The sequence below is a fragment of the Oncorhynchus masou genome, chromosome 25, assembly GCF_036934945.1.
Source record: "Oncorhynchus masou masou isolate Uvic2021 chromosome 25, UVic_Omas_1.1, whole genome shotgun sequence".
NCBI classification, from domain to species: domain Eukaryota; kingdom Metazoa; phylum Chordata; class Actinopteri; order Salmoniformes; family Salmonidae; genus Oncorhynchus; species Oncorhynchus masou.
Window position 1 is genome coordinate 12017300 of NC_088236.1, and position 25105 is coordinate 12042404.

General features: G+C 44.9%; 1 protein-coding gene across 2 annotated transcripts in view; it reads right to left on the minus strand.

The window, feature by feature from the left end:
• LOC135513787 (serine/arginine repetitive matrix protein 4-like) overlaps nucleotides 1-25105 on the minus strand; it is a 141788-nt gene that overhangs the window by 21171 nt on the left and 95512 nt on the right. For both annotated transcript variants that reach the window (XM_064936714.1, XM_064936715.1), the window contains exons 2-5: nucleotides 22795-22941; nucleotides 9830-9922; nucleotides 6996-7076; nucleotides 4219-4296 (exon numbers count right to left, since the gene is read on the minus strand). In XM_064936714.1, the coding sequence (XP_064792786.1) occupies nucleotides 4219-4296; nucleotides 6996-7076; nucleotides 9830-9922; nucleotides 22795-22941 (399 nt within the window). The remainder of the gene's footprint in view (nucleotides 1-4218; nucleotides 4297-6995; nucleotides 7077-9829; nucleotides 9923-22794; nucleotides 22942-25105) is intronic.

A 25105-nucleotide genomic window follows, 5' to 3' on the forward strand; every position in this document is an offset into this window, starting at 1 on the left:
TGGATTAACCTCTACATCACCAGAGGAACAGAGGAGGAGGAGGAGGATAAGGGTATGGCTAAAGGCTAACAGAACTGGACGCCTAGTACGTTCAGAACAGAGAGTAAAAGGAGCAGGTTTCTGGGCACGGTAGAATATATTCAAGGCACAATGTACAGACAAAGGTATAGTAGGATGTTAATACAGTGGGGGTAAACCTGTGCATATAGTGATAATGAAAGAGATATTGTCTCTAGAAATAGCATTTAAACCAGGTGATGTCACTGCGTGTGTGGGTGGTGGAACTAAATTGTTAGCCGAGGCATGTTGAGCAGTGCTAGAGGCTCTACAGGGAAATAAAACAATAGTTACAAACCAGAACAGCAATCGACACAGCATGGTGACGTTAGGGAAAGGCATGCGTAGCCGGGTGATCATACAAGTCCAGTGCGTGGCTTTAAGCAGCTAGCGGCACGGGGTTAGCTGGCTAACAGAAAGGCCTTAAAGGGACGCGACGGAGGGAAGTCTTTTGTGGCCCCCTCGTGCAGGTACATCAGCGGACGGATCAGCTCCGTGTGGTAAACCAGGCCAATTGGCAAAATATGTATAGTGGGCTTAGAAATATGTCTGAATGGCCTCTTAAGCCAGCAGTCCAATGGGCTTTAGATAGCTAGCAGGCCACAGATTAGCGGCTGTGCGTTCAGGGGTCGTTAGCTGCTATAATTCCAGGTGGGAAAAAAATATATAATAAAAATGTCAAAAAAATAATAATAATTGGTTCAGAGATTGCGGTAGGAATCCGGAGATAAAGAATAATAATTCAGACTAGCTCTGGTTTGAGTCGCGCTGTACAGACGAGAGTTGTCCGGGATAAAAGTAGCTAATGACCGCTAGCAAAGAATAGCTGACTGCCAGTGGCTTCTGAATGTATTCGATGGGCCTCGTAAGCCAACGGGCCGTTGTGCTCTAGACAGCTAGCATTCAGGGGACGTTAGCTGCGAAGGTCGGAGGGTGAAAAGGTTCAGAGCTTGCGATAGGAATCCGGGGATATGGAGAGAAAAATAGGTCCGATATGCTCTGGTTGAATCGCGTTGTACAAACTGTTGTACAAACTGGTGAGAGCTTTCCGAGCTAGAGGTCAGCTGATGACCGTTAGCTGGCTAGTTTATGTTGGAGAGATTCCAGTAATAGAGAAAAATACTTTAGAGAAAAAGCAGGTCCACACCACATTGGGTGAGGCGGGTTGCAGGAGAGTATTTTGAAATAAGGGTTTAGAAAAATATAAAAAGATATGCGAAGAAAAATATATAAAAATATACATACATGGGACACGACAAGACGAAGGACAAATATGTCTGACTGCTACGCCATCTTGGAATCCACCATCCTAGACTCATTGGTGAGTCTAGAAAGGTACTTATTGTTAATGATGTTCATAGTGGAGATAGAAGACTCACAACTGTATGTGGAGCCAAACATGGTCAAGGTGTGTAGTGCTATTTTTGGTTAGACCAGGGAACACATTCTCAGACACAGCCTCCAGCCAGAAAGTGCAGTTAGTTGAAAGTGCTCTCTTAGTGCAACATTTGCTTGCAGATCAATCAGTTCCATCTGTAGAGATCCAGCAAGTGCCCACATGAAGGTCTGTGTCACCTCCTTTGAAAATCCCCTGACATCTGTTTTGAGGAACGGATTCTCAATTAGAAGAAGGGGCTGCTGTCCAAGGCTGAAGCTGTCAAAGCGATTTCTGAAGTTTTCAATCAGAGTATCTATGAAGTCAACATGAGGAGAAACAGCTCTCTCACCCTGAATCTGATCCTGCACTTTTGTGAAGTGTGCTCAGTCTCCTTGAAGATCTTCCTCGAACACTTCCAGTTTCCTCTGGAAGGAGTGGACAGATGTCATCAAATCACAAACTGAATTGTTCTTTCCCTGTAGTTTCATTTGGAGCTCATTAAGGTGTGATGTCTACCATAATCACAAACAGAGTTGTTCTTTCCCTGTAGTTTCATTTGGAGCTCATTAAGGTGTGACCAAAAGTGAAAACTGTGTTGCCTTCTGGCTCTTGAGCTGTACAAGGAAAGCTGTTATTTCCATTTATGGACCAAAGGCGTTCCAACACCCTGCCTTCACTGAGCCGTCTTACGTTGTTGTGCAGCAGTTGGTCATTTGCATTTGCCTCAACTTCTTTCAGGAATTCTCTCAGCAGGCGGTGTTGATGAGATGAGGATTCCCTGAGGAAGTTGATGAGTTTTATCATTATATTCACACTTCCGCATACTCTTCTGACAGATTGGCGCACAGGACAGACTAATGGATGATGCAGTGGTAAGCTGTGAGATCAGGGTTGTCCTCTTTCAGCCATGCCACAGCTCCTCTCTCTCATCCTGTCATGGCAGGGGCCCCGTCTGAGGTGATAGGGACCACTTGTTTTAGATATATCCCCCTCTTTCTCATCATCTCCTTTATGACCATGTCTATGTCCTTTCCTCCTGTTTGTGTCTCGAGTGGTGTTGCACCTAACAGGTCTTTACAGAGTTCCTTCTTCTCTGTGTGGTAAAACCTAACATACACCAGAAGCTGAGCATTATCACTCACATCAGTAGGTTCATCAACAGCATAATGCTCTGCATGGTGCACTCCGAATTGCTTCATCACACTGTGTTAATGCATCCTCTGTTAGTATTTCACTCTTTCTTGCTGCTGTTGTATGTGACATTGGGATTTGCTTGATCTTTTCACACAGCTCGTCTCTTTGTTTATCGTCAAGTAAAGTTTCAACAGCATTCGTACACTCCATCACCACTCCCCCGTCAGTAAATGGCTTCTACTGTTGACCCAAAATCAAAGATGTTTTTTTGTAAACATTCGTTTGCACGTTGTTGAGCAGTGAATGCATGGGAGAGGACTCTGGTGGACCGATCACACTGGGCTTTGAGTTAGTTTATTTTGCCTGTCCTCACGTCAGACTGCTGTGGATATGTTTGCTCAAAAGATCTGTGCTTCGTCTCGTAGTGGCACTTCACGTTGGCACTTTTTATTAGAGCCACGGTCTCTGAACATATCAGGCAGAGTGGTTTGACACTCGCTGCGGGAAGGATAAAGGCATATTTGTCTGTCCACTTCTCTTTGAAAGCTACATTTTCTGTATCGACTTTCCTCATTTTTGTGCATAGCATTCTATAATTTCTCCTTTCGCTTCCGTTTTTGCATCTCTTGCTGTCTCTCTCTCTCTCTAACAACATCAGTCTCCTAACATGCATTGTAAACATTGCTTTGATTGGCTGAGTTTCATGAAGTGATTTAAATAACGCATGTGATTGGACAACACACAGTAGTATGGGGCGCTGTCTGGGACCTTCCCAGCTGCGCTGAGCCAGCACAGTATGTGTACACTGAAAAAAAAGGGTTGCTTCATCATTATTTCATTTAACAATTATTCATGACAAATGTGTCGAGGTCCAGATAGAACCTTCCACCAATTGTGCTCCTCTGCTTTGAAGGATCATGTTTATCTTTCCTCACAGTGTCACGCTCTGGCCATAGTTTACTTTGTATGTTTCTATGTTTTGATTGGTCAGGGTGTGATCTGAGTTGGCATTCTATGTTGGATGTCTTGTTTGTCTATTTCTGTGTTTGGCCTGATATGGTTCTCAATCAGGGGCAGGTGTTAGTCATTGTCTCTGATTGGGAACCATATTTATGGAGCCTGGGTTTCACTGTGTGTTTGTGGGTGATTGTTTCTGTCTCTGTGTTTTGCACCAGATAGGGCTGTTTCGGTTTTCGTACGTTTGTTATTTTGTTAGTTTGTCGTGTATAGTTTCCGTATTAAATAAAATGAATCACAACTACGCTGCATTTTGGTCCGCTCCTCCTTCCCACAATGAAAGCTGTGACACACAGCTTCTGGTCGTAGCAGAAGGATGGCTTTACTACAGTGGTTCCCAACCTTTTTCAGTTAATGTACCACCAACAGAATTTTGCTCTTAATGAGTACCCCTGAAGTACCCCGTCATGTGCATTTTACCAGTAGGCCTATGGTAAAATGCAGTCTTCTGAAGTATGCCTTGTGAATAGGCCAAGAACCCCCATGGGTCCTAGTATTCCCCGCTAGGGAGCCACTGGTTTATAATAGCAGGTGAGGAAAAAGGATGGCTAGAAGAGAGATTGGGATGTGGAAAATGTACTGTGATGGAAAGATATATGTTCCTGAATTGATGAGAAATCACATTGACCAACCTTTTCTTGTGCTTTCGATCATCCTTCCTCTTATGTTTCAAACTAGAAGAGCTGTGCTTTGTCTTTTTAGAGGTGTACCTGGAAAATAAAAAATAATCGGTTATTGTTGTTGCTGACACTTCCACTAGTTCTTTTCCATTTATTTGAGGGAGAGGCCTGCTATTAAAACTAACTCAGCCACTGCCCTCCGACATCATACATTAGTGACGTAGTAGATCAGTTGGAGTCTATAATATATGTTTTTGTTATTGCCAAAGTAATCTTGCGTGCCAGACCCATCGGGTGTCTTCTGGTGAAATATATTTATTGTCAAAGTAACTCATTTCAATACTGATCAACAACAACATTACGATGTAGGAAGTAGCTACCTGTGGAATTTGACATTATGACATGATACAGCAAGTAGCTACCAGTGACGTTTGACATAATTTTAATTTTTATTTTATTATTTCACCTTTATTTAACCAGGTAGGCCAGTTGAGAACAAGTTATCATTTACAAATGCAACCTGGATAAGATTAAGCAAAGCAGTGCGACACAAGCAACAACACAGAGTTATACATGGGATAAACAAATGTAAAGTCGATAACACAATAGAAAAATCTATATACAGTGTGTGCAAATGTAGTAAGATTAGGGAGGTAAGGCAATAAATAGGCCATAGTGGTGAAATAATTACATTTTAGCATTAACACTGGAGTGATAGATGTACAAATGATGAGGTGAACGTAGAGATACTGGGGTGCGAAGAGAAAAAAAATATTATGGGGATGAGGTAGTTGGATGGGCTATTTACAGATGGGCTATGTACAGGTGTAATGATCGGTAAGCTGCTCTGACAGCTGATGCTTAAAGTTCGTGATATAAGTCTCCAGCTTCAGTGAATTTTGCAATTCGTTCCAGTCATTGGCAGCAGACAACTGGATGGAAAGGCGGCCAATGGAGGTGTTGGCTTTGCGGATGACCAGTGAAATATACCTGCTGGAACATGAGTTACAGGTGGGTGTTGCTATGATGACCAGTGAGCTGAGATAAGGTGAGGCTTTACCTAGCAGAGGCTTATAGATGACCTGGAGCCAGTGGGTTTGGCGACGAATATGGAGCGAGGGCCAACCAACAAGAGCATACATGTTGCAGTGGTGGGTAGTATATGGGGCTTTGGTGACAAAATGGATGGCACTGTGATAGACTACATCCAATTTGCTGAGTAGAGTGTTGGAGGCTATTTTGTAAATGACATCGCCAAAGTCAAGGATCGGTAGGATAGTTAGTTCTACGAGGGTATGTTAGGCAGCATGAATGAAGGAGGCTTTGTTGCAAAATAGGAAGCCAATTCTAGATTTAATTTTGGATTGGAGATGCTTAATGTGAGTCTGGAAGGAGAGTTTACAGTTGTTAAGGGAATTTTTATCAATTATGACTATGTACACATTTCAATCAGGACTGACTAATCAGAATACTATTATGTTACTGTATATGTACTAATCAGAATACTATTATGTTACTGTACATGTATGCATTTTCTTTCTTAATCTTAGTACTGAATATAACGTTTGTGAATGAATCAAGGATTAGAACAATGACGGTCTGTTCCTGGGTAGAAATGAATTAACTAAATCTTCAGAATGGCTAGAATGCTTATCTACACCGGAAAACCTTGGCTCAGCCTTAAATTAAATTAAATTGGTAGGGAGACGAGGTGGGAAGACTTGAGATACTGCCTTTGTACCAGGGTGGGAGAAGAGACGAGTTGGTACTGGAACTAATGACATCATTTTCAGTTTATAACCTGTGGTAACCTGTATCGTGTTCAGTACTCTCGTGAATAAAGGCTGCTATTTGACTTTAAGACCGGGCTCTGTCGATCTCTATAAAATAAGGGTCATACAAATTCTTATGAATTGACAGAGTGTTTAATTTTAATTGGCAATTAAAACAGAGGAATTAAATTCCTGCAACAACAGTCTAACCAGATACCTAGGTGTTTGTAGTTGTCCACATATTTTAAGTCAGAACTGTCCAGAGTAGTGATGTTAGTCGGGCAGGCCGGTGCGAGCACTGGTCGGTTGAGGAGCATGCATTTAGTTTTTCTTGCATTTAAGAGCAGTTGGTGGCCATGGAAGAAGTGTTGTATGACGCTGAAGCTCATTTGGAGGTTTATTAACACAGTGCCCAAAGAAGGGCCAGATGTTTACAGAATGGTGTCATCTGTATAGAGGTGGATCAGAGAATCATCAGCAGCAAGAGAGACATCAATGATATATACAGAAAAGAGTCAGCCCAAAAATTGAACCCTGTGGCATTGAGACTGCCAGAGGTCCGGACAACAGGCCCTCCGATTTGACACACTGAACTCTCTGAGAAGTAGTTGGTGAACCAGACGAGGCAGTCATTTGAGAAACCAAGGATATTGAGTATGCCGAAAAGAATGCAGTGATTGACAGAGTCGAAAGCCTTGGCCAGGTCGATGAAAACGGCTTCACAGTATTGTCTTTTATCGATGGCGGTTATGATATCGTTTAGGACCTTGAGCATGGCTGAGGTGCACCCATGACCCGCTCGGAAACCGGATTGCACAGTGGAGAAGTTACGGTGGGATTTGAAATGGTCGGTAATCTGTTTGTTTAATTGTCTTTCGAAGACTTTAGAGAGGCAGTGCAGGATGGATATAGGTCTGTAACAGTTTGGGTCTAGTGTGTCTCCCCCTTTGAAGACGGGATACAGGAAGTAGCTACCTGTTGCATTTCACAGAATGATATGAAACAGGAAGTAGCTACCTGTGGCGTTTGCTTTTCTTAGAGCTCTTCTTCTTCTTCTTTTTCTTCTTCCTCTCCGGAGATAGACTGTAGTACGGAGACCTATGACAGAAACCAAAAAAACAACATTATGACCACACACACACACACACACACACACACACACACACACACACACACACACACACACACACACACACACACACACACACACACACACACACACACACACACACACACACACACACACACACACACACACACACACACACACACACACACACACACACACACACAATTATCTAAAAGCACTCTTCTATCAAAGCTGAGATAATATCCCTCTCTCTCTGTGTGCGTCTCTAAAATGTCAATTTGCTCAGAGAACAGTTAGAACATGTCTAGAAATAGACCCATCACAACGGGAACCATAGTGCTGGTTCCACTAGGCCACCATAGTGCTGGTTCTACTAGGCCACCATAGTGCTGGTTTCACTAGGCCATCATAGTGCTGGTTCTACTAGGCCATCATAGTGCTGGTTTCACCGGGCCACCATAGTACTGGTTCTACTAGGCCATCATAGTGCTGGATCCACTAGGCCATCATAGTGCTGGTTCTACTAGGCCATCATAGTGCTGGTTCCACTAGGCCATCATAGTGCTGGTTTCACTAGGCCATCATAGTGCTGGTTCTACTAGGCCTTCATAGTGCTGGTTCCACTAGGCCATCATAGTGCTGGTTTCACTAGGCCATCATAGTGCTGGTTCTACTAGGCCATCATAGTGCTGGTTTCACTAGGCCACCATAGTGCTGGTTCCACTAGGCCACCATAGTGCTGGTTCCACTAGGCCATCATAGTGCTGGTTCTACTAGGCCATCATAGTGCTGGTTCCACTAGGCCATCATAGTGCTGGTTTCACTAGGCCACCATAGTGCTGGTTCCACTAGGCCATCATAGTGCTGGTTCCACTAGGCCACCATAGTGCTGGTTCTACTAGGCCACCATAGTGATGGTTCCACTAGGCCACCATAGTGCTGGTTCCACTAGGCCACCATAGTGCTGGTTCCACTAGGCCACCATAGTGCTGGTTCTACTAGGCCATCATAGTGCTGGTTTCACTAGGCCACCATAGTGCTGGTTCCACTAGGCCACCATAGTGCTGGTTCCACTAGGCCATTATAGTGCTGGTTCCACTAGGCCACCATAGTGCTGGTTCCACTAGGCCACCATAGTGCTGGTTCCACTAGGCCATCATAGTGCTGGTTTCACTAGGCCACCAGAGTGCTGGTTTCACTAGGCCACCATAGTGCTGGTTTCACAGGGCCACCATGGTGCTGGTTTCACTAGGCCACCAGAGTCATGGTTTCACTAGGCCACTATTGTGCTGGTTTCACTAGGCCACCAGAGTGATGGTTTCACTAGGCCACCATAGTGCTGGTTTCACTAGGCCACCAGAGTGATGGTTTCACTAGGCCACCATAGTGCTGGTTTCACCGGGCCACCATAGTGCTGGTTTCACTAGGCCACCATATTGTTGATTTCACCGGGCCACCATAGTGCTGGTTTCACTAGGCCACCAGAGTGATGGTTTCACTAGGCCACCATAGTGCTGGTTTCACTAGGCCACCATAGTGCTGGTTTCACTAGGCCACCAGATTGATGGTTTCACTAGGCCACCATAGTGCTGGTTTCACTAGGCCACCATAGTGCTGGTTTCACTAGGCCACCATAGTGCTGGTTTCACTAGGCCACCATAGTGCTGGTTTCACCGGGCCACCATAGTGCTGGTTTCACTAGGCCACCATATTGTTGATTTCACCGGGCCACCATAGTGCTGGTTTCACTAGGCCACCAGATTGATGGTTTCACTAGGCCACCATAGTGCTGGTTTCACTAGGCCACCATAGTGCTTGTTTCACTAGGCCACCAGAGTGATGGTTTCACTAGGCCACCATAGTGCTGGTTTCACTAGGCCACCAGAGTGATGGTTTCACTAGGCCACCATAGTGCTGGTTTCACTAGGCCACCATATTGTTGATTTCACTAGGCCACCATATTGTTGATTTCACCGGGCCACCATAGTGCTGGTTTCACTAGGCCACCACATTGTTGATTTCACCGGGCCACCATAGTGCTGGTTTCACTAGGCCACCAGATTGATGGTTTCACTAGGCCACCATAGTGCTGGTTTCACTAGGCCACTATTGTGCTGGTTTCACTAGGCCACCAGAGTGCTGGTTTCACTAGGCCACCATAGTGCTGGTTTCACTAGGCCACCAGAGTGATGGTTTCACTAGGCCACCATAGTGCTGGTTTCACTAGGCCACCATAGTGCTGGTTTCACTAGGCCACCATAGTGCTGGTTTCACAGGGCCACCATAGTGCTGGTTCCACTAGGCCACCATAGTGCTGGTTCCACTAGGCCACCATAGTGCTGGTTTCACTAGGCCACCATAGTGCTGGTTTCACTAGGCCACCATAGTGCTGGTTTCACAGGGCCACCATAGTGCTGGTTTCACAGGGCCACCATAGTGCTGGTTTCACTAGGCCACCATAGTGATGGTTTCACTAGGCCACCATAGTGCTGGTTTCACTAGGCCACCATAGTGCTGGTTCCACTAGGCCACCATAGTGCTGGTTTCACTAGGCCACCATAGTGCTGGTTTCACTAGGCCACCATAGTGCTGGTTTCACAGGGCCACCAGAGTGATGGTTTCACTAGGCCACCATAGTGCTGGTTTCACAGGGCCACCAGAGTGATGGTTTCACTAGGCCACCATAGTGCTGGTTTCACTAGGCCACCATAGTGCTGGTTCCACTAGGCCAAAAGAGTGCTGGTTTAATTCATGAACTTACCTTTCCCTCTTCCTCTTTCTCTCCGATTTCCTCCTCTTCTTCTTCCCCTTGGAAACGTGGGGCCGAGGGGAGATTTCCTCATCAAACAACACACTGCAACAGGAGAGAGACAGGGAGGGACAGGGTTGCTGATGTGTTCTCCTCAGGGAGACTAAGGTTTCTGCAGTACTGTATGAGACTCCTGCAGGACACCTGTATACAGAGACTCTGTATGCTAACAGCATTGCCGATCAACTATATTTGGGGCCACACAGGAATGACTATAAAATAAAGTAATTTTAATCATTTACTGTCTCCCCAAGAAAATAGTTCCAACGTGACCAACTGACAAAAATGTTGGATACATGTTCGCTTAAAGCTCAGACACCAATAAGTTTGCCTGCCGACAGTACTTAGCACCTCTGAACGGTGTCGGCAGTCAAACTCTTTTGTGTTCACACAGCAAAGCCCTTGAAGTCGTCAGACACTCAACCTTGTTAAAATACTCCAAACCAGAAGATGGCAATAGCGTTGTTATGCAATGCATATCCATGCGTATTGCTTGTGGTCTAGATTCCAAGCTATCTGCCTTGTATCTATTTTATACAAAGCCCTTGTTGTTACTGGCCAGATGGCCACAGCTAGATAACTACAATTTATTTCACTCTCCATAATCCTATACTGCCATAGCCAAATGTTTAGCTAGCTAGCTAACATTAGCATATTCGCTAGCTAGCACAACATAGCTAGGTAGACAGCTAAGACACTGCACAAACGCAGCAGCCAACACAGGAACTGTTTCATGAAAACTAGCTAATCCATTGTGATTGAATTATAATGTCTATACTAGCTAAAGTGGGTAGCTATCTTGGAGGAAGTATTTAGTGTTGTGTGCATTGCGTCTGTGCACTTAGCTAGCTACCATCCCATAGCCTACAATGCAAATTACATGTAATGGTCCATGTATGGATGTACGGAGAAAATGCCTCTTATATCCTATTTTATTTTTTGGGGGCTCTTCCGACATGGGGGATCGTGCTCTCTGATTGGCTCAAAGTCAAGTTGTTGGCCACTGACGAGCATCAGCAGTCAAGAACAGTTGCACATAATCAAAAAGGCAGCGAACGGGCTATTACAGCTTTACAACAGCCAGGGCCCTCAGCTAACTTCACAGCAATTAGATCGGGGAGTAGTGGAAATGTAGCCATGATGAATTTCCATTCCTGCATAGACCTTATGGCAAGGTGCTCTTTATTTTAAATCATTTTTTAATTTCTCCTTTATTTAACCAGGTAGGCAAGTTTAGAACAAGTTCTCATTTACAAATGCGACCTGGCCAAGATAAATCAATGCAGTGTGACACAAACAACACAGAGTTACACATGGGATAAACCAACCTACAGTCGATAACACAATAGAAAAGTCTATATACAGTGTGTGCAAATGTAGTAAGATTAGTGAGGTAAGGCAATAAATAGGCCATAGTGGTGAAATAATTACAATTTAGCAATTAAACACTGGAGTGATAGATGTGCAGAATATGAATGTGCAAGTAGAGATACTGGGGTGCAAAGGAGCAAAAAATAAATAACAATATGGGAATGAAGTAGTTGGGTGGGCTATTTACAGATGGGCTATGTACAGGTGCAGTGATCGGGAAGCTGCTCTGACAGCTGATGCTTAAAGTTAGCGAGGGAGATATAAGACTCCAGCTTCAGTGATTTTTGCAATTCGTTCCAGTCATTGGCAGCAGAGAACTGGAAGGAAAGGCGGCCAAATGAGGAGTTGGCTTTGGGGATGACCAGTGAAATATATCCGCTGGAACGTGTGCTACGGGTGGGTGCTGCTATGGTGACCAGTGAGCTGAGATAAGGTGGGACTTTACCTAGCAAAGACTTATAGATGACTTAGAGTCAGTGGGTTTGGTGACAAATATGGAGCGAGGGCCAGCCAACGAGAGCATACAGGTCGCAGTGATGGGTAGTACATGGGGCATTGGTGACAAAACGGATGGGGAGAAATGGGGAGGCTTGAGCAAGTTACTGTGGGGAGTGCAGAACTGTTGACCGGGGTAGGGGTAGCCAGGTGGAAAGCATGGGCAGCCGAAGAAAAATGCTTATTGAAATTCTCAATTATCATAGATTTATCGGTGGTGACAACGTTTCCTTGCCTCAGTGAAGTGGGCAGTCGGCAGTGTTCTTATTCTCCATGGACTTTACAGTGGCCAATAACTTTTGGGAGTTTGTGCTACAAGATGCAGATTTCTGTTTGAAGCTAGAATAACTAGCTTCCTAACTTCCCTGAAAAGTTGCATATCGCGGGGGCTATTCCATGCTAATGCAGTACACCACAGGATGTTTTTATGCTGGTCAAGGGCAGTCACTTTTTTGGGGGGGGGAGGGGGTCATCTCAGTCAGGTAGTGTCCGCCCCACCCAGACATTGCCTTTCCACCCGTAGCATGTTAATTTGTCAATATAAAGATGTAACTCTAGTCGAAGCCCATCTGTCTCTCAAGATGAACGCTCATGAAAGGTCCACTTAATTTTCTCTCTGCAAATGGCTGATGCGTAGTGGCGACGAGGCCCTTTGAAGCACCAACAGACTGGTGGGAGTGAGGAAGAGTGGGAGTAAGTGAGACAAAAAGAGTGAGAAAGGAACAGAGAGATGTGCAAGAAAGGGTGTTTTATCTGCGATTCATTTGGACAGCTTTGCATTGGTTTCTATAATGAGGTATTAAATGAGTGTTATATGAAAAAGTGGAGAGTGTGTCATGGAGGAGATCAATTGGGTTGGACTCGCTGTGTGTTTATATCACTGATGGTTGAGGTGCAAATATGTTTGGCAAGCGAAGTGATGCTGAGAGAGAGAGCAGTCACAGGCTTGTCATACACACAGTACAGAGAGGTACACACACACACACACACACACACACACACACACACACACACACACACACACACACACACACACACACACACACACACACACACACACACACACACGGGTACAGTATGCATACAGTACATGCCCGCCTGCCCACACAAACATAAACATGCACTTGTGCTAGTGAATGCAGCTATTGTCTACATTTGGTTGCTGGCAGAGCACTTTGTGCATATAGATGTCAAACATTTCAAATGTGTAATCAGAGCCGTCAATACAGAGCAGGTAAAACACTGTTGATTTACAAATTAGCATCGTCCCTGAAAACTGTAAACACACGTAGTCTCTAACAGTCTCTGAGTGGCTCTAAGCATCATGCTGTGATGTAACAGGGTTCTCAGTGCACACAGGCAGGGCAAGGCTTTTCTTAAAATATACATTTGTTATCATTTGTTTCCCTGAGCCTCCGTTTGCCATTGAAATGCTCAGTCTGATCGTATGGGCACGTTGATACACATGTACATATATTTACTTACATAGCCCTGATTGGTGGATAGGATCGTAGACTCTAGAGCCTACCCCGCTTACCCCTTCAAAGTAGGAGGATACATATGCAAATAAAATATGACTGGTCATTGGTCAGAATAATCAGATTGTGATGTAATGCCGTAATTCGGATGGGACGTTAAACGGGTGTCCTGACTTTCTGTGGTCACTAAAGATCCTATTGCACTTATCGTTAGAGTAGGGGTGGTAACCCTGGTATCCTGGCTAAATTCCCAGTCCATCACGGTCACCTAAATCATCCCCAGTTTTCAAATGACTCAGTCACCCTCCTCTCCCCTGTAGCTATTCCCCAGGTCGTTGCTATAAATGACAATGTGTTATCTGGTAAAATAAGGTTGGAATACAAATTTATATAAAAAATCGTGTGGGTCAAAAAGTCCGTCCCACCTGAACAGGCTGAAATACCAGGTGTTTCTTAATGTTCTTACGCTAAGAGGGTATTATCCTCATTTTCATAATTTCAGTGTTATTTCAACCTCATAGTCTGGAAATATGTTTTGTTTTTTTTGTTCTAAATTTTTATTTTATTTTACAGGAAAATCTCGTTTTTGACTGTACTGTACATATTAAAGGTTAGGATTGGGGACTGGTAATCTAATCCTAGATCTGTAGTTAAGAGTAATTTCTGGTTAGGCAATAAAGCATGACATGGTGATTGAATAAAATAAAGATGGATGAAACAGTCATAGAGATTTGTCGTATTTGCTCCAACTGTTGTAACTTTGTCCTTGAAGATCAACAGCTAATCAAAAAGGTAGCTAGCTATATGTACAACATTAGCTAGACATCTACAGAACTGACCGCAGTCAGAGACAATTTCCATAGATAGTCACGAGAGATTAATCTGAGGTGAGTCAGTTGATGTCAGTGGTTTCGCCATCATAGCCCTCTATCTTTCAATGAGCGGTTTAGTTTTAGCTCCTGTCCTCTATCCTTAGCTCTCTGACCATCAGGGAACAGCCATGATAAACAGACCTCTGATGGAGGCCATTACTTCAAGCTGTCAGCTAGTGGTGCACAGAGATAGGACAAGGTTAAGTGGCTTGCTCAAGGTCACATTGGCAGATTTTTCAACACGTTGTCTCTGGGTTTCAAACCAGCAACCTTTCAGTTATTTTGTTGTTGTTCAGGTTAGTTATCATTGTTTTAGTTCACAATGGAGCGCCTAGTTCCACTCTTCATACCCCTGATACCTCCTTTGTCCCACCTCCCACACATGCGGTGACCGCACCCATTACAACTAGCATGTCCAGAGATACAACCTCTCTCATCATCACCCAGTGCCTGGGCTTACCTCCGCTGTACCCGCACCCCACCATACCCCTGTCTGTGCATTATGCCCTGAATATATTCTACCATGCCCAGAAACCTGCTCCTCTTATTCTCTGTCCCCAATGCTCTAGGCGACCAGTTTTGATAGCCTTTAGCCGCACCCTCATACTACTCCTTCTCTGTTCCACGGGTGATGTGGAGGTAAACCCAGGCCCTGCATGTCCCCAGGCACCCTCATTTGTTGACTTCTGTGATCGAAAAAGCCTTGGTTTCATGCATGTCAACATCAGAAGCCTCCTCCCTAAGTTTGTTTTACTCACCGCTTTAGCACACTCTGCTAACCCTGATGTCCTTGCGTCCTGGCTCAGGAAGGCCACCAAAAATTCGGAGATTTCCATACCCAACTATAACATCTTCCGTCAAGATAGAACTGCCAAAGGGGGAGGAGTTGCAGTCTACTGCAGAGATAGCCTGCAAAGTAATGTCATACTTTCCAGGTCCATACCCAAACAGTTCGAACTACTAATTTTGAAAATTACTCTCTCCAGAAATAAGTCTCTCACTGTTGCCGCCTGCTACCGACCCCCCTCAGCTCCCAGCTGTGCCCTGGACACCATTTGTGAATTGATCGCCCCCCATCTAGCTTCAGAGTTTGTTCTTTTAGGTGACCTAAACTGGGATATGCTTAACACCCCGGCAGTCCTGCAATCTAAGCTAGATGCCCTCAATCTCACACAAATCATCAAGGAACCCACCAGGTACAACCCTAACTCTGTAAACAAGGGCACCCTCATAGACGTCATCCTGACCAACTGGCCCTCCAGATACACCTCCGCTGTCTTCAACCAGGATCTCAGTGATCACTGCCTCATTGCCTGTATCCGCTACGGAGCCGCAGTCAAACGACCACCCCTCATCACTGTCAAACGCTCCCTAAAACACTTCTGTGAGCAGGCCTTCCTAATCGACCTGGCCCGGGTATCCTGGAAGGACATTGACCTCATCCCGTCAGTTGAGGATGCCTGGTCATTCTATAAAAGTAACTTCCTCACCATTTTAGATAAGCATGCTCCGTTCAAAAAATGCAGAACCAAGAACAGATACAGCCCTTGGTTCACTCCAGACCTGACTGCCCTCAACCAGCACAAAAACATCCTGTGGCGGACTGCAATAGCATCGAATAGTCCCCGCGATATGCAACTGTTCAGGGAAGTCAGGAACCAATACACGCAGTCAGTCAGGAAAGCTAAGGCCAGCTTCTTCAGGCAGAAGTTTGCATCCTGTAGCTCCAACTCCAAAAAGTTCTGGGACACTGTGAAGTCCATGGAGAACAAGAGCACCTCCTCCCAGCTGCCCACTGCATTGAGGCTAGATAACACGGTCACCACCGATAAATCCATGATTATCGAAAACTTCAACAAGCATTTCTCTACGGCTGGCCATGCCTTCCGCCTGGCTACTCCAACATCGGCCAACAGCTCCGCCCCCACCGCAGCTTCTCGCCCAAGCCCTTCCAGGTTCTCCTTTACCCAAATCCAGATAGCAGATGTTCTGAATGAGCTGCAAAACCTGGACCCGTACAAATCAGCTGGGCTTGACAATCTGGACCCTCTATTTCTGAAACTATCCGCCGCCATTGTCGCAACCCCTACTACCAGCCTGTTCAACCTCTCTCTCATATCGTCTGAGATCCCCAAGGATTGGAAAGCTGCCGCAGTCAGCCGCAGTCAGTCCTCTTCAAAGGGGGAGACACCCTGGACCCAAACTGTTACAGACCTATATCCATCCTGCCCTGCCTATCTAAGGTCTTCGAAAGCCAAGTCAACAAACAGGTCACTGACCATCTCGAATCCCACCGTACCTTCTCCGCTGTGCAATCTGGTTTCCGAGCCGGTCACGGGTGCACCTCAGCCACACTCAAGGTACTAAACGATATCATAACCGCCATCGATAAAAGACAGTACTGTGCAGCCGTCTTCATCGACCTTGCCAAGGCTTTCGGCTCTGTCAATCACCATATTCTTATCGGCAGACTCAGTAGCCTCGGTTTTTCGGATGACTGCCTTGCCTGGTTCACCAATTACTTTGCAGACAGAGTTCAGTGTGTCAAATCGGAGGGCATGCTGTCCGGTCCTCTGGCAGTCTCTATGGGGGTGCCACAGGGTTCAATTCTCGGGCCGACTCTTTTCTCTGTATATATCAATGATGTTGCTCTTGCTGCGGGCGATTCCCTGATCCACCTCTACGCAGACGACACCATTCTATATACCTCCGGCCCGTCCTTGGACACTGTGCTATCTAACTTCCAAACGAGCTTCAATGCCATACAACACTCCTTCCATGGCCTCCAACTGCTCTTAAACGCTAGTAAAACCAAATGCATGCTTTTCAACCGATCGTTGCCTGCACCCGCATGTCCGACGAGCATCACCACCCTGGATGGTTCCGACCTTGAATATGTGGACACCTATAAGTACCTAGGTGTCTGGCTAGACTGTAAACTCTCCTTCCAGACTCATATAAAACATCTCCAATCGAAAATCAAATCAAGAGTTGGTTTTCTATTCCGCAACAAAGCCTCCTTCACTCACGCCGCCAAACTTACCCTAGTAAAACTGACTATCCTACCGATCCTCGACTTCGGCGATGTCATCTACAAAATTGCCTCCAACACTCTACTCAGCAAACTGGATGCAGTTTATCACAGTGCCATCCGTTTTGTCACTAAAGCACCTTATACCACCCACCACTGCGACTTGTATGCTCTAGTCGGCTGGCCCTCGCTACATATTCGTCGCCAGACCCACTGGCTCCAGGTCATCTACAAATCCATGCTAGGTAAAGCTCCGCCTTATCTCAGTTCACTGGTCACGATGGCAACACCCATCCGTAGCACACACTCCAGCAGGTGTATCTCACTGATCATCCCTAAAGCCAACACCTCATTTGGCCGCCTTTCGTTCCAGTACTCTGCTGCCTGTGACTGGAACGAATTGCAAAAATCCCTGAAGTTGGAGACTTTTATCTCCCTCACCAACTTCAAACGTGCTATCTGAGCAGCTAACCGATCGCTGCAGCTGTACATAGTCTATTGGTAAATAACCCACCCATTTTCACCTACCTCATCCCCACACTGTTTTTATTTATTTACTTTTCTGCTCTTTTGCACACCAGTATCTCTACCTGTACATGACCATCTGATCATTTATCACTCCAGTGCTAATCTGCAAAATTGTAATTATTCGCCTACCTCCTCATGCCTTTTGCACACAATGTATATAGACTCGCCTTTTTTGTACTGTGTTATTGACTTGTTAATTGTTTACTCCATGTGTAACTCTGTGTTGTCTGTTCACACTGCTAAGCTTTATCTTGGCCAGGTCGCAGTTGCAAATGAGAACTTGTTCTCAACTAGCCTACCTGGTTAAATAAAGGTGAAATAAAATTTTGCCCAACACTTTTAACCGATAGACTACCTACCACCTGCAGGATTACTGCTTCCTTCCCACTAGCGTCCACTGGTTGTCCAATGAAAATACTCAAAACAGAATCAGACAAGGATGGGCATAGGAGTTTTTCCACACTATGTGACCTGCCCCCCAAAAAACTACTGGCCTTAGTCATTAATCAAAACACTTTTTTTACTTCTAAGAAATTAAAAGTTCTCCACCATGAATAATTGATTTTATCCAGATTCTTATCATGTGTAAAATATGTTATAAGAATCATCAGAAAAACAGAGACTGTTTCATGTTGCTCATTTGCTCTCCCTTGCTCTCCTCTCTCTCCCATGCTCTCCTCTCTCTCCCCTGCTCCTCTGTTCCTCTCTCCTGCTCCCTCCTCTCTCCCCTACCCTCCTCACTCTCCCCCCTGACACTCCTCTCTCTCTCCCATGCTCCCCTCTTCCTCTCTCCTGGTCTCTTTTCTCTCCCCTGCCCTCCTCACTATCCCCCCTGACACTCCTCTCTCTCTCCCCCCTGATCTCCTCTCTCCCCGGCTCTCCTCTCTCTCCCCTGCTCTCCCCTCTCTCCTCTGCTCTCCTTCTCTCTCTGCTAATCAAATAAAATCAAATAAAATGAAAGTTTATTGGTTGCTGTCATGCCCTGACCATAGAGAGCTGTTTATTCTCTATGTTGGTTGGGGTGTGACAGTGACTAGGGTGGTTTATCTTGGTGATTTTTACATCTATGTTGGCCTGGTATGGTTCCCAATCAGAGGCAGCTGTTTATCGTTGTCTCTGATTGGAGATCATTTTTAGGCAGCCATTACCCCTTTGTACTTTGTGGGATCTTGACTATGTATAGTCTGTGAGCATATTAGTAGCTTCACGTTTCGTTTTGTTCGTTTATTGTTTTGTTTTGCTTTGAGGTCCACATAGCAATAAAGATGTGGAACCAAGATCACGCTGCACTTTGGTCCAGTTATTATGATGATCGTGACAGTTGTGTACACAGATTTGCAGATGTTATTGCAGGTGAAACGAAATGCTTGTGTTTCTAGTGCCAACAGTGCTGTAATACATAGAAATAAAAAAATACACACATAATCCCCCCCTCCCGCCTAAAAGATACTAAGTTCTATATGATGTGCCATGTCTAGAATACAGTATATATACTGAATAAAAATATTATGTATGTAAAGTGTTGGTCCCATGTTTCACCATCAAAATAGTGCCAGAGGAGATGGTGCCATTATGTGTTTTTTTCACGATATTTGAAAATGATTTTGTAGGTAATGTTTCTGTAACCGTATCTTACGGAAGAAAATAGCTTCTGGATATCCTACCAACGGGACATCAAAAACTGTAATATCCTTCATGGAATTGTGGCTGAATGACAACATGGATATTCAGCTAGCGGGATACACGCTGCACCGGCAAGATAGAACTCTACTCCGGTAAGACAAGAGGGGGGGGGGCGGTCTGTGCAACAGCTGGTGCATGAAGTCTAAGGAAGTCTTTAGATTTTGCTCGCCTGAAGCAGAGTATATTGTGATAAACTGCAGGCCACACTACTTGCCTGGAGAGTTCTCAGCTATACTTTTCGTGGCTGTTTATTTACCACCACAGACAGATGCTGGCACTAAGACCGCACTCAGTCAGCTGTATAAGGAAATAAGCAAACAGGAAACCGCTCACCCAGAGGCGGCGCTCCTAGTGGCCAGATTCTTTAATGCAGGGAAACTTAAATCAGTTCTAGCAAATCTCTATCAACATGTTAAATGTGCAACCAGAGGGAAAAAAATTATTGATCACCTGTACTCCATACACAGAGACGCGTACAAAGCTCTCTCTCGCCCTCTATTTGGTAAATCCGACCACAACTCTATCTTCCTGATTCCTGCTTACAAGCAAAAATGAAAGGAGGAAGCACCAGACTCGGTCTCAAAAAAATGGTCAGATGAAGCAGATATTAAACTACAGGACTTTTTTGCTATCACAGACTGATTCATGTTCCGGGATTCTTCCGATGACATTGAGGAGTACACCACATCAGTCACTGGCTTTATCAATAAGTGCATTGAGGACTTTGTCCCCACAGTGACTGTACGGACATACAGCAACCAGAAGCCATGGATTACAGGCAACATTCGTACTGAGCTAAAGGGTAGAGCTGCCGCTTTCAAGGTGCGGGACTCTAACCTGGAAGCTTACAAGAAATCCTGCTATGCCCTGCGACGAACCATCAAACAGGCAAAGCGTCAATACAGGGCTAAGATTGACTCATACTACACCGGCTCTGACGCTGTCGGATGTGGCAGGGCTTGCAAACTATTACAGACTACAAAGGGAAGCACAGCCGTGAGCTACACAGTGACACGAGCTTATCAGATGAGCTCAATCACTTCTATGCTCGCTTCGAGGCAAGCAACACTGAGGAATGCATGAGAGCATCAGCTGTTCCGGATGCTCTCCGTAGCCAACGTGAGTAAGACCTTTAAACACGTCAACATACACAAGGCTGCGGGGCCAGACGGACTACCAGGACGTGTGCTGTCCAACTGGCAGGTGTCTTCACTGACATTTTCAACATGTCCCTGATAGAGTCTGTAATACCAACATGCTCCAAGCAGACCACCATAGTCCCTGTGTCTAAGAACACAAAGGCAACCTGCCTAAATGACTACAGACCCGTAGCACTCACATCCGTAGCAATGGAAGGCTGGTAATGGCACACATCAACACCATTATCCCAGAAACCCTAGACCCACTCCAATTTGCATACCGCCCAATCTCTATTGCACTCCACACTGCCCTTTCCCACCTGGACAATAGGAGCACCTATGTGAGGATGCTGTTCATTGACTAAAGCTCAGTGTTCAACACCAAAGTACCATCAAAGCTCATCACCAAGCTAAGGATCCTGGGACTAAACACCTCCCTTTGCAACTGGATCCTGGACTTCCTGACAGGACCTCCACTGTTTGATTGCCTATGGAGGGAATAACTACACTGTTTTTAATCGGCCATATTCCCAGTCACCTTGCTATGGTTAAATGCGGTGGTTTGTGTTTTCAGTTTTGCATGAATGCTGCCATCTATCCACAGTTTCTGGTTTGGGTAAGTTTTAATAGTCACAGTGGGTACAACATCTCCTACACATTTCCTGATGAACTTAGTCACCATGTCTGTGTATTTTATTTATTTTTATTTTACCTTTATTTAACTAGGCAAGTTAAGAACAAATTCTTATTTTCAATGACGGCCTAGGAACAGTGGGTTAACTGCCTGTTCAGAGGCAGAACGACATATTTGTACCTTGTCAGCTCGGGGACATGAACTTGCAACCTTTCGGTTACTAGTCCAACGCTCTAACCACTAGGCTACCCTGCCGCCCCGTATTCATTTATGTTATTTTCAGAGACTACCCAGAACATATCTCAGTCTGCGTGATCAAAACAATTTTGAAGCATGGATTCCGATTGGTCAGACCAGCGTTGAATAGACCTTAGCACAGGTACTTCCTGTTTGAGTTTCTGCCTATAGGAAGGGTGGAGCAAAATGGAGTGGTGATCAGATTTGCTAAAGGGAGGGTGGGGGAGGGCCTTGCAGACATTTAGATAAGTTGAGTAGCAGTGGTCCAATGTTTTTCCAGCTCCAGTACGACAGTTAATGTGTTGGTAGCGTTTTCCTCAGATTTGCTTTGTTAAAATCACCAGCTACTATGAATGCGGCTTCAAGATTGTAGTAGTTCTTTAAGGGCCGCCGTGGTATCAGCTTGAGGGGGAATATACACCGTTGTTACTTTAACCAAAGAGAATTGTCTTGTGAGGTAATACGGTCAGCATTTCAATGTGAGGTATTATAGGGCGGGTGAACAAAAGGACTTGAGTTTCTGTATGTTATCACAATCACACCATGAGTAGTTAATCATGAAACATACACCACCGCCTTTCTTCTTCCCGGAGAGTTCTTTATTCCTGTCTGTGCGATGTACTGAGAACCCAGCTGGCTGTATGGACGGGGACAGTATATCCCGAGAGAGCCATGTTTCCGTGAAACAGTATGTTACAATCCCTGATGTCTCTCTGGAAGGAGATCCTCGCCCTGAGCTCGTCTACTTTATTATACAGAGGCTGAACATTAGCAAGTAATACACTCAGGAGCGGTGGATGGTGTGCGCGCCTCCTGAGTCCGACTAGAAGTCCACTCCGAATACCTCTTTAGCGCCGGCAGGGTTTTGGATCAGCCTCTGGAATAAGTTTAATTGCTCTGGGGGTACGAACAAAGGATCCAATTCAGGAAGGTCCTATTCCCACTCTGATATCCAAAAGTTCTTTCCGGTTGTATGTAATGACACAAAAACATTTCTGGGCTAATAATGGAAGAAATAACAGACAAAAAAAACGAAATACTGCAAAGTTTCTTAGGAGCGAGAAGCAGAGTTGCCATATCTGTTGACGCCATCTTGATACCTTGCACAGTTGCACAATTGAATGCATTCAACTGAATTGTGTCTCCCACATTTAACCCAACCCCATCTGAATTCGAGATGAGGGGGTGACTGCCTTAACCCATGTCATCAGCGCATAGGGAGCAGTTGTTGAGGGTGAAATGCCTTACTCAATTGCAGAACGGCAGATTGTTGGTTACTGGCCCAACTGCTAGGTCTGTTCGAATAGTCGTGCCAAAGAAAGCTGGGTAATTTTGCGTTAGATAAAAAAACAGAAGACAAATGTTAAATTCTCAAACCCACTTATCTGCAAAGACTGCTCACCTTCACTATTTGAAAAATAGTGAATCAATGTAGTCAAAGGCACTCACCTCCGCGTCCGATGATATCTGCCATGTTTGCGTCTTCCCATGTCTCTAATGCATCCATTTCTGTCTGTGGTTGTGTCCAACTTGGTGTCTGCTGCCTCGGCATTCCTCCCATCAGCCTTAAGTGGCTGGCATGTTGTTGTCTCAGTGCTGTGGATAGAAAAAATAAGAAAAATGGATTTAGTTGCATTTATTCTCTCTCTCTCTCTCTCTCTCTCTCTCTATGCAGTGCCTTCAGAAAGGATTCATATGCCTTGACTTATTCCACATTCTGCTGTTACAGCCTGATTTCAAAATGGAGTAAATATATTTTTCGTTTCACCCATCCACACACAATACCACACAATGATGAAGTTACATTTTAGAAATGTTTGCTAATATATTCCAAATTCAAATTCCAAAATTAAATACAGAAATCAAATTTGTATAAGTATTCACACCCCTGAGTCAGTACTTTGTAGAAGCACCTTTACCTACGATTACAGCTGTAAGTCTTTCTGGGTAAATCTTTAAGAGCTTTCCACACCTGGATTGTGCAACATTGCCATTATTATTTTCAAAATTCATGATGATGCATTTGTTCTTTGCCAAGATAATCCATCCATCTGACAGGTGCGGCAAATCAAGAAGCTAAACAGCATGATCATTACACAGGTGCACCTTGTGCTGGGGCCAATGAACGGCCAATCTAAAATGTGTAGTTTTGTCACACAACGCAATGCCACAGATGTTTCAGGTTTTGAGGGAGCGTACAATTGGTATGCTGACTGTAGGAATGTTCTCTGAGGATGGATCAACATCATTGTAGTTATTCTAGAATGTTAACCTAATTGACACACTCAAATGAAGGAAGTGTGGCAAAGCAATTCACTTTGTTCTGAATATAAAGTGCTAGGTTTGGGGCAAATCCAAACCAGCGCATTATTGATGACCACATTCCATATATTCAAGCATAATGGTGGCTTGAAAATTCCATTTTCAATTCACTTTCCTCCAGCTAAAGACATCTTGCTCCCTCTACTAAAGACAGCCTCCTCTCCCTCTACTAAAGACAGCTTCCTCTCCCTCTACTAAAGACATCTTCCTCTCCCTCTACTAAAGACAGCTTTCTCTCCCTCTACTAAAGACAGCCTACTCTCCCACAGCCTCCTCTCCCTCTACTAAAGACAGCTTCCTCTCCCTCTACTAAAGACATCTTCCTCTCCCTCTACTAAAGACAGCTTTCTCTCCCTCTACTAAAGACAGCCTGCTCTCCCTCTACTATAGACAGCTTTCTCTCCCTCTACTAAAGACAGCCTGCTCTCCCTCTACTATAGACAGCTTTCTCTCCCTCTACTAAAGACAGCCTCCTCTCCCTCTACTAAAGACAGCCTCTTCTCCCTCTACTAAAGACAGCCTCCTCTCTCTCTACTAAAGACAGTCTCCTCTCCCTCTACTAAAGACATCTTCCTCTCCCTCTACTAAAGACAGCTTTCTCTCCCTCTACTAAAGACAGCCTCCTCTCCCTCTACTAAAGACAGCCTCCTCTCCCTCTACTAAAGACAGTCTCCTCTTCCTCTAGTAAAGACAGCCTCCTCTCCCTCTAATAAAGACATCTTCCTCTCCCTCTACTAAAGACAGCCTCCTCTCCCTCTACTAAAGACAGCCTCCTCTCCCTCTACTAAAGACAGCCTCCTCTCCCTCTTCTAAAGACAGCCTCCTCTCCCTCTACTAAAGTCAGCCTCCTCAGACATGGGCGAGAACCCACAGAAATGCAGCCCAAATGGCACCCTATACCCTATGTAGTGCACTACTTTTGACCAGAGCCCTATAAAGTACACTACTTTTGACCAGATCCCTGTAGTGCACTAACTAAATAGGGTGCCGTTTGGGATGCAGATCCTAGATAACACCAGCGATCAGCTATTCCTCATTCAAATGAGCTGTCAGTTGAAATGCAGTTATTTACATGCTTCAGTTGTCCTGACATCTTCTGAAATTATTTTTTGCATCTCAAAGTCTCAAGGTTGGCAGGCGTAGCAATGGGGAGGCTTTGGCAAGTTGAATAGTCAAAGCCCAGACAGAGTTCCTTGAGTTTGTCCTTCTGTGGAGAAACCACGGCTTATATTTATTGCAAAGCTACTACCATCAGATGACCCACATACTAAAACTATTAGGCCAAAAGTAGTGCACTATATAGGGAATAGGGTGCCTTTTGGGATGCATGCTCTGACTTCTCTGTGCCCTCTCCTTATTACCTTATTGTGTTTTAGTCATGGAATATTGGAGCGTAATTACACATCCTTTACGGTGTCTCTGTCCAATTGTAATGAGA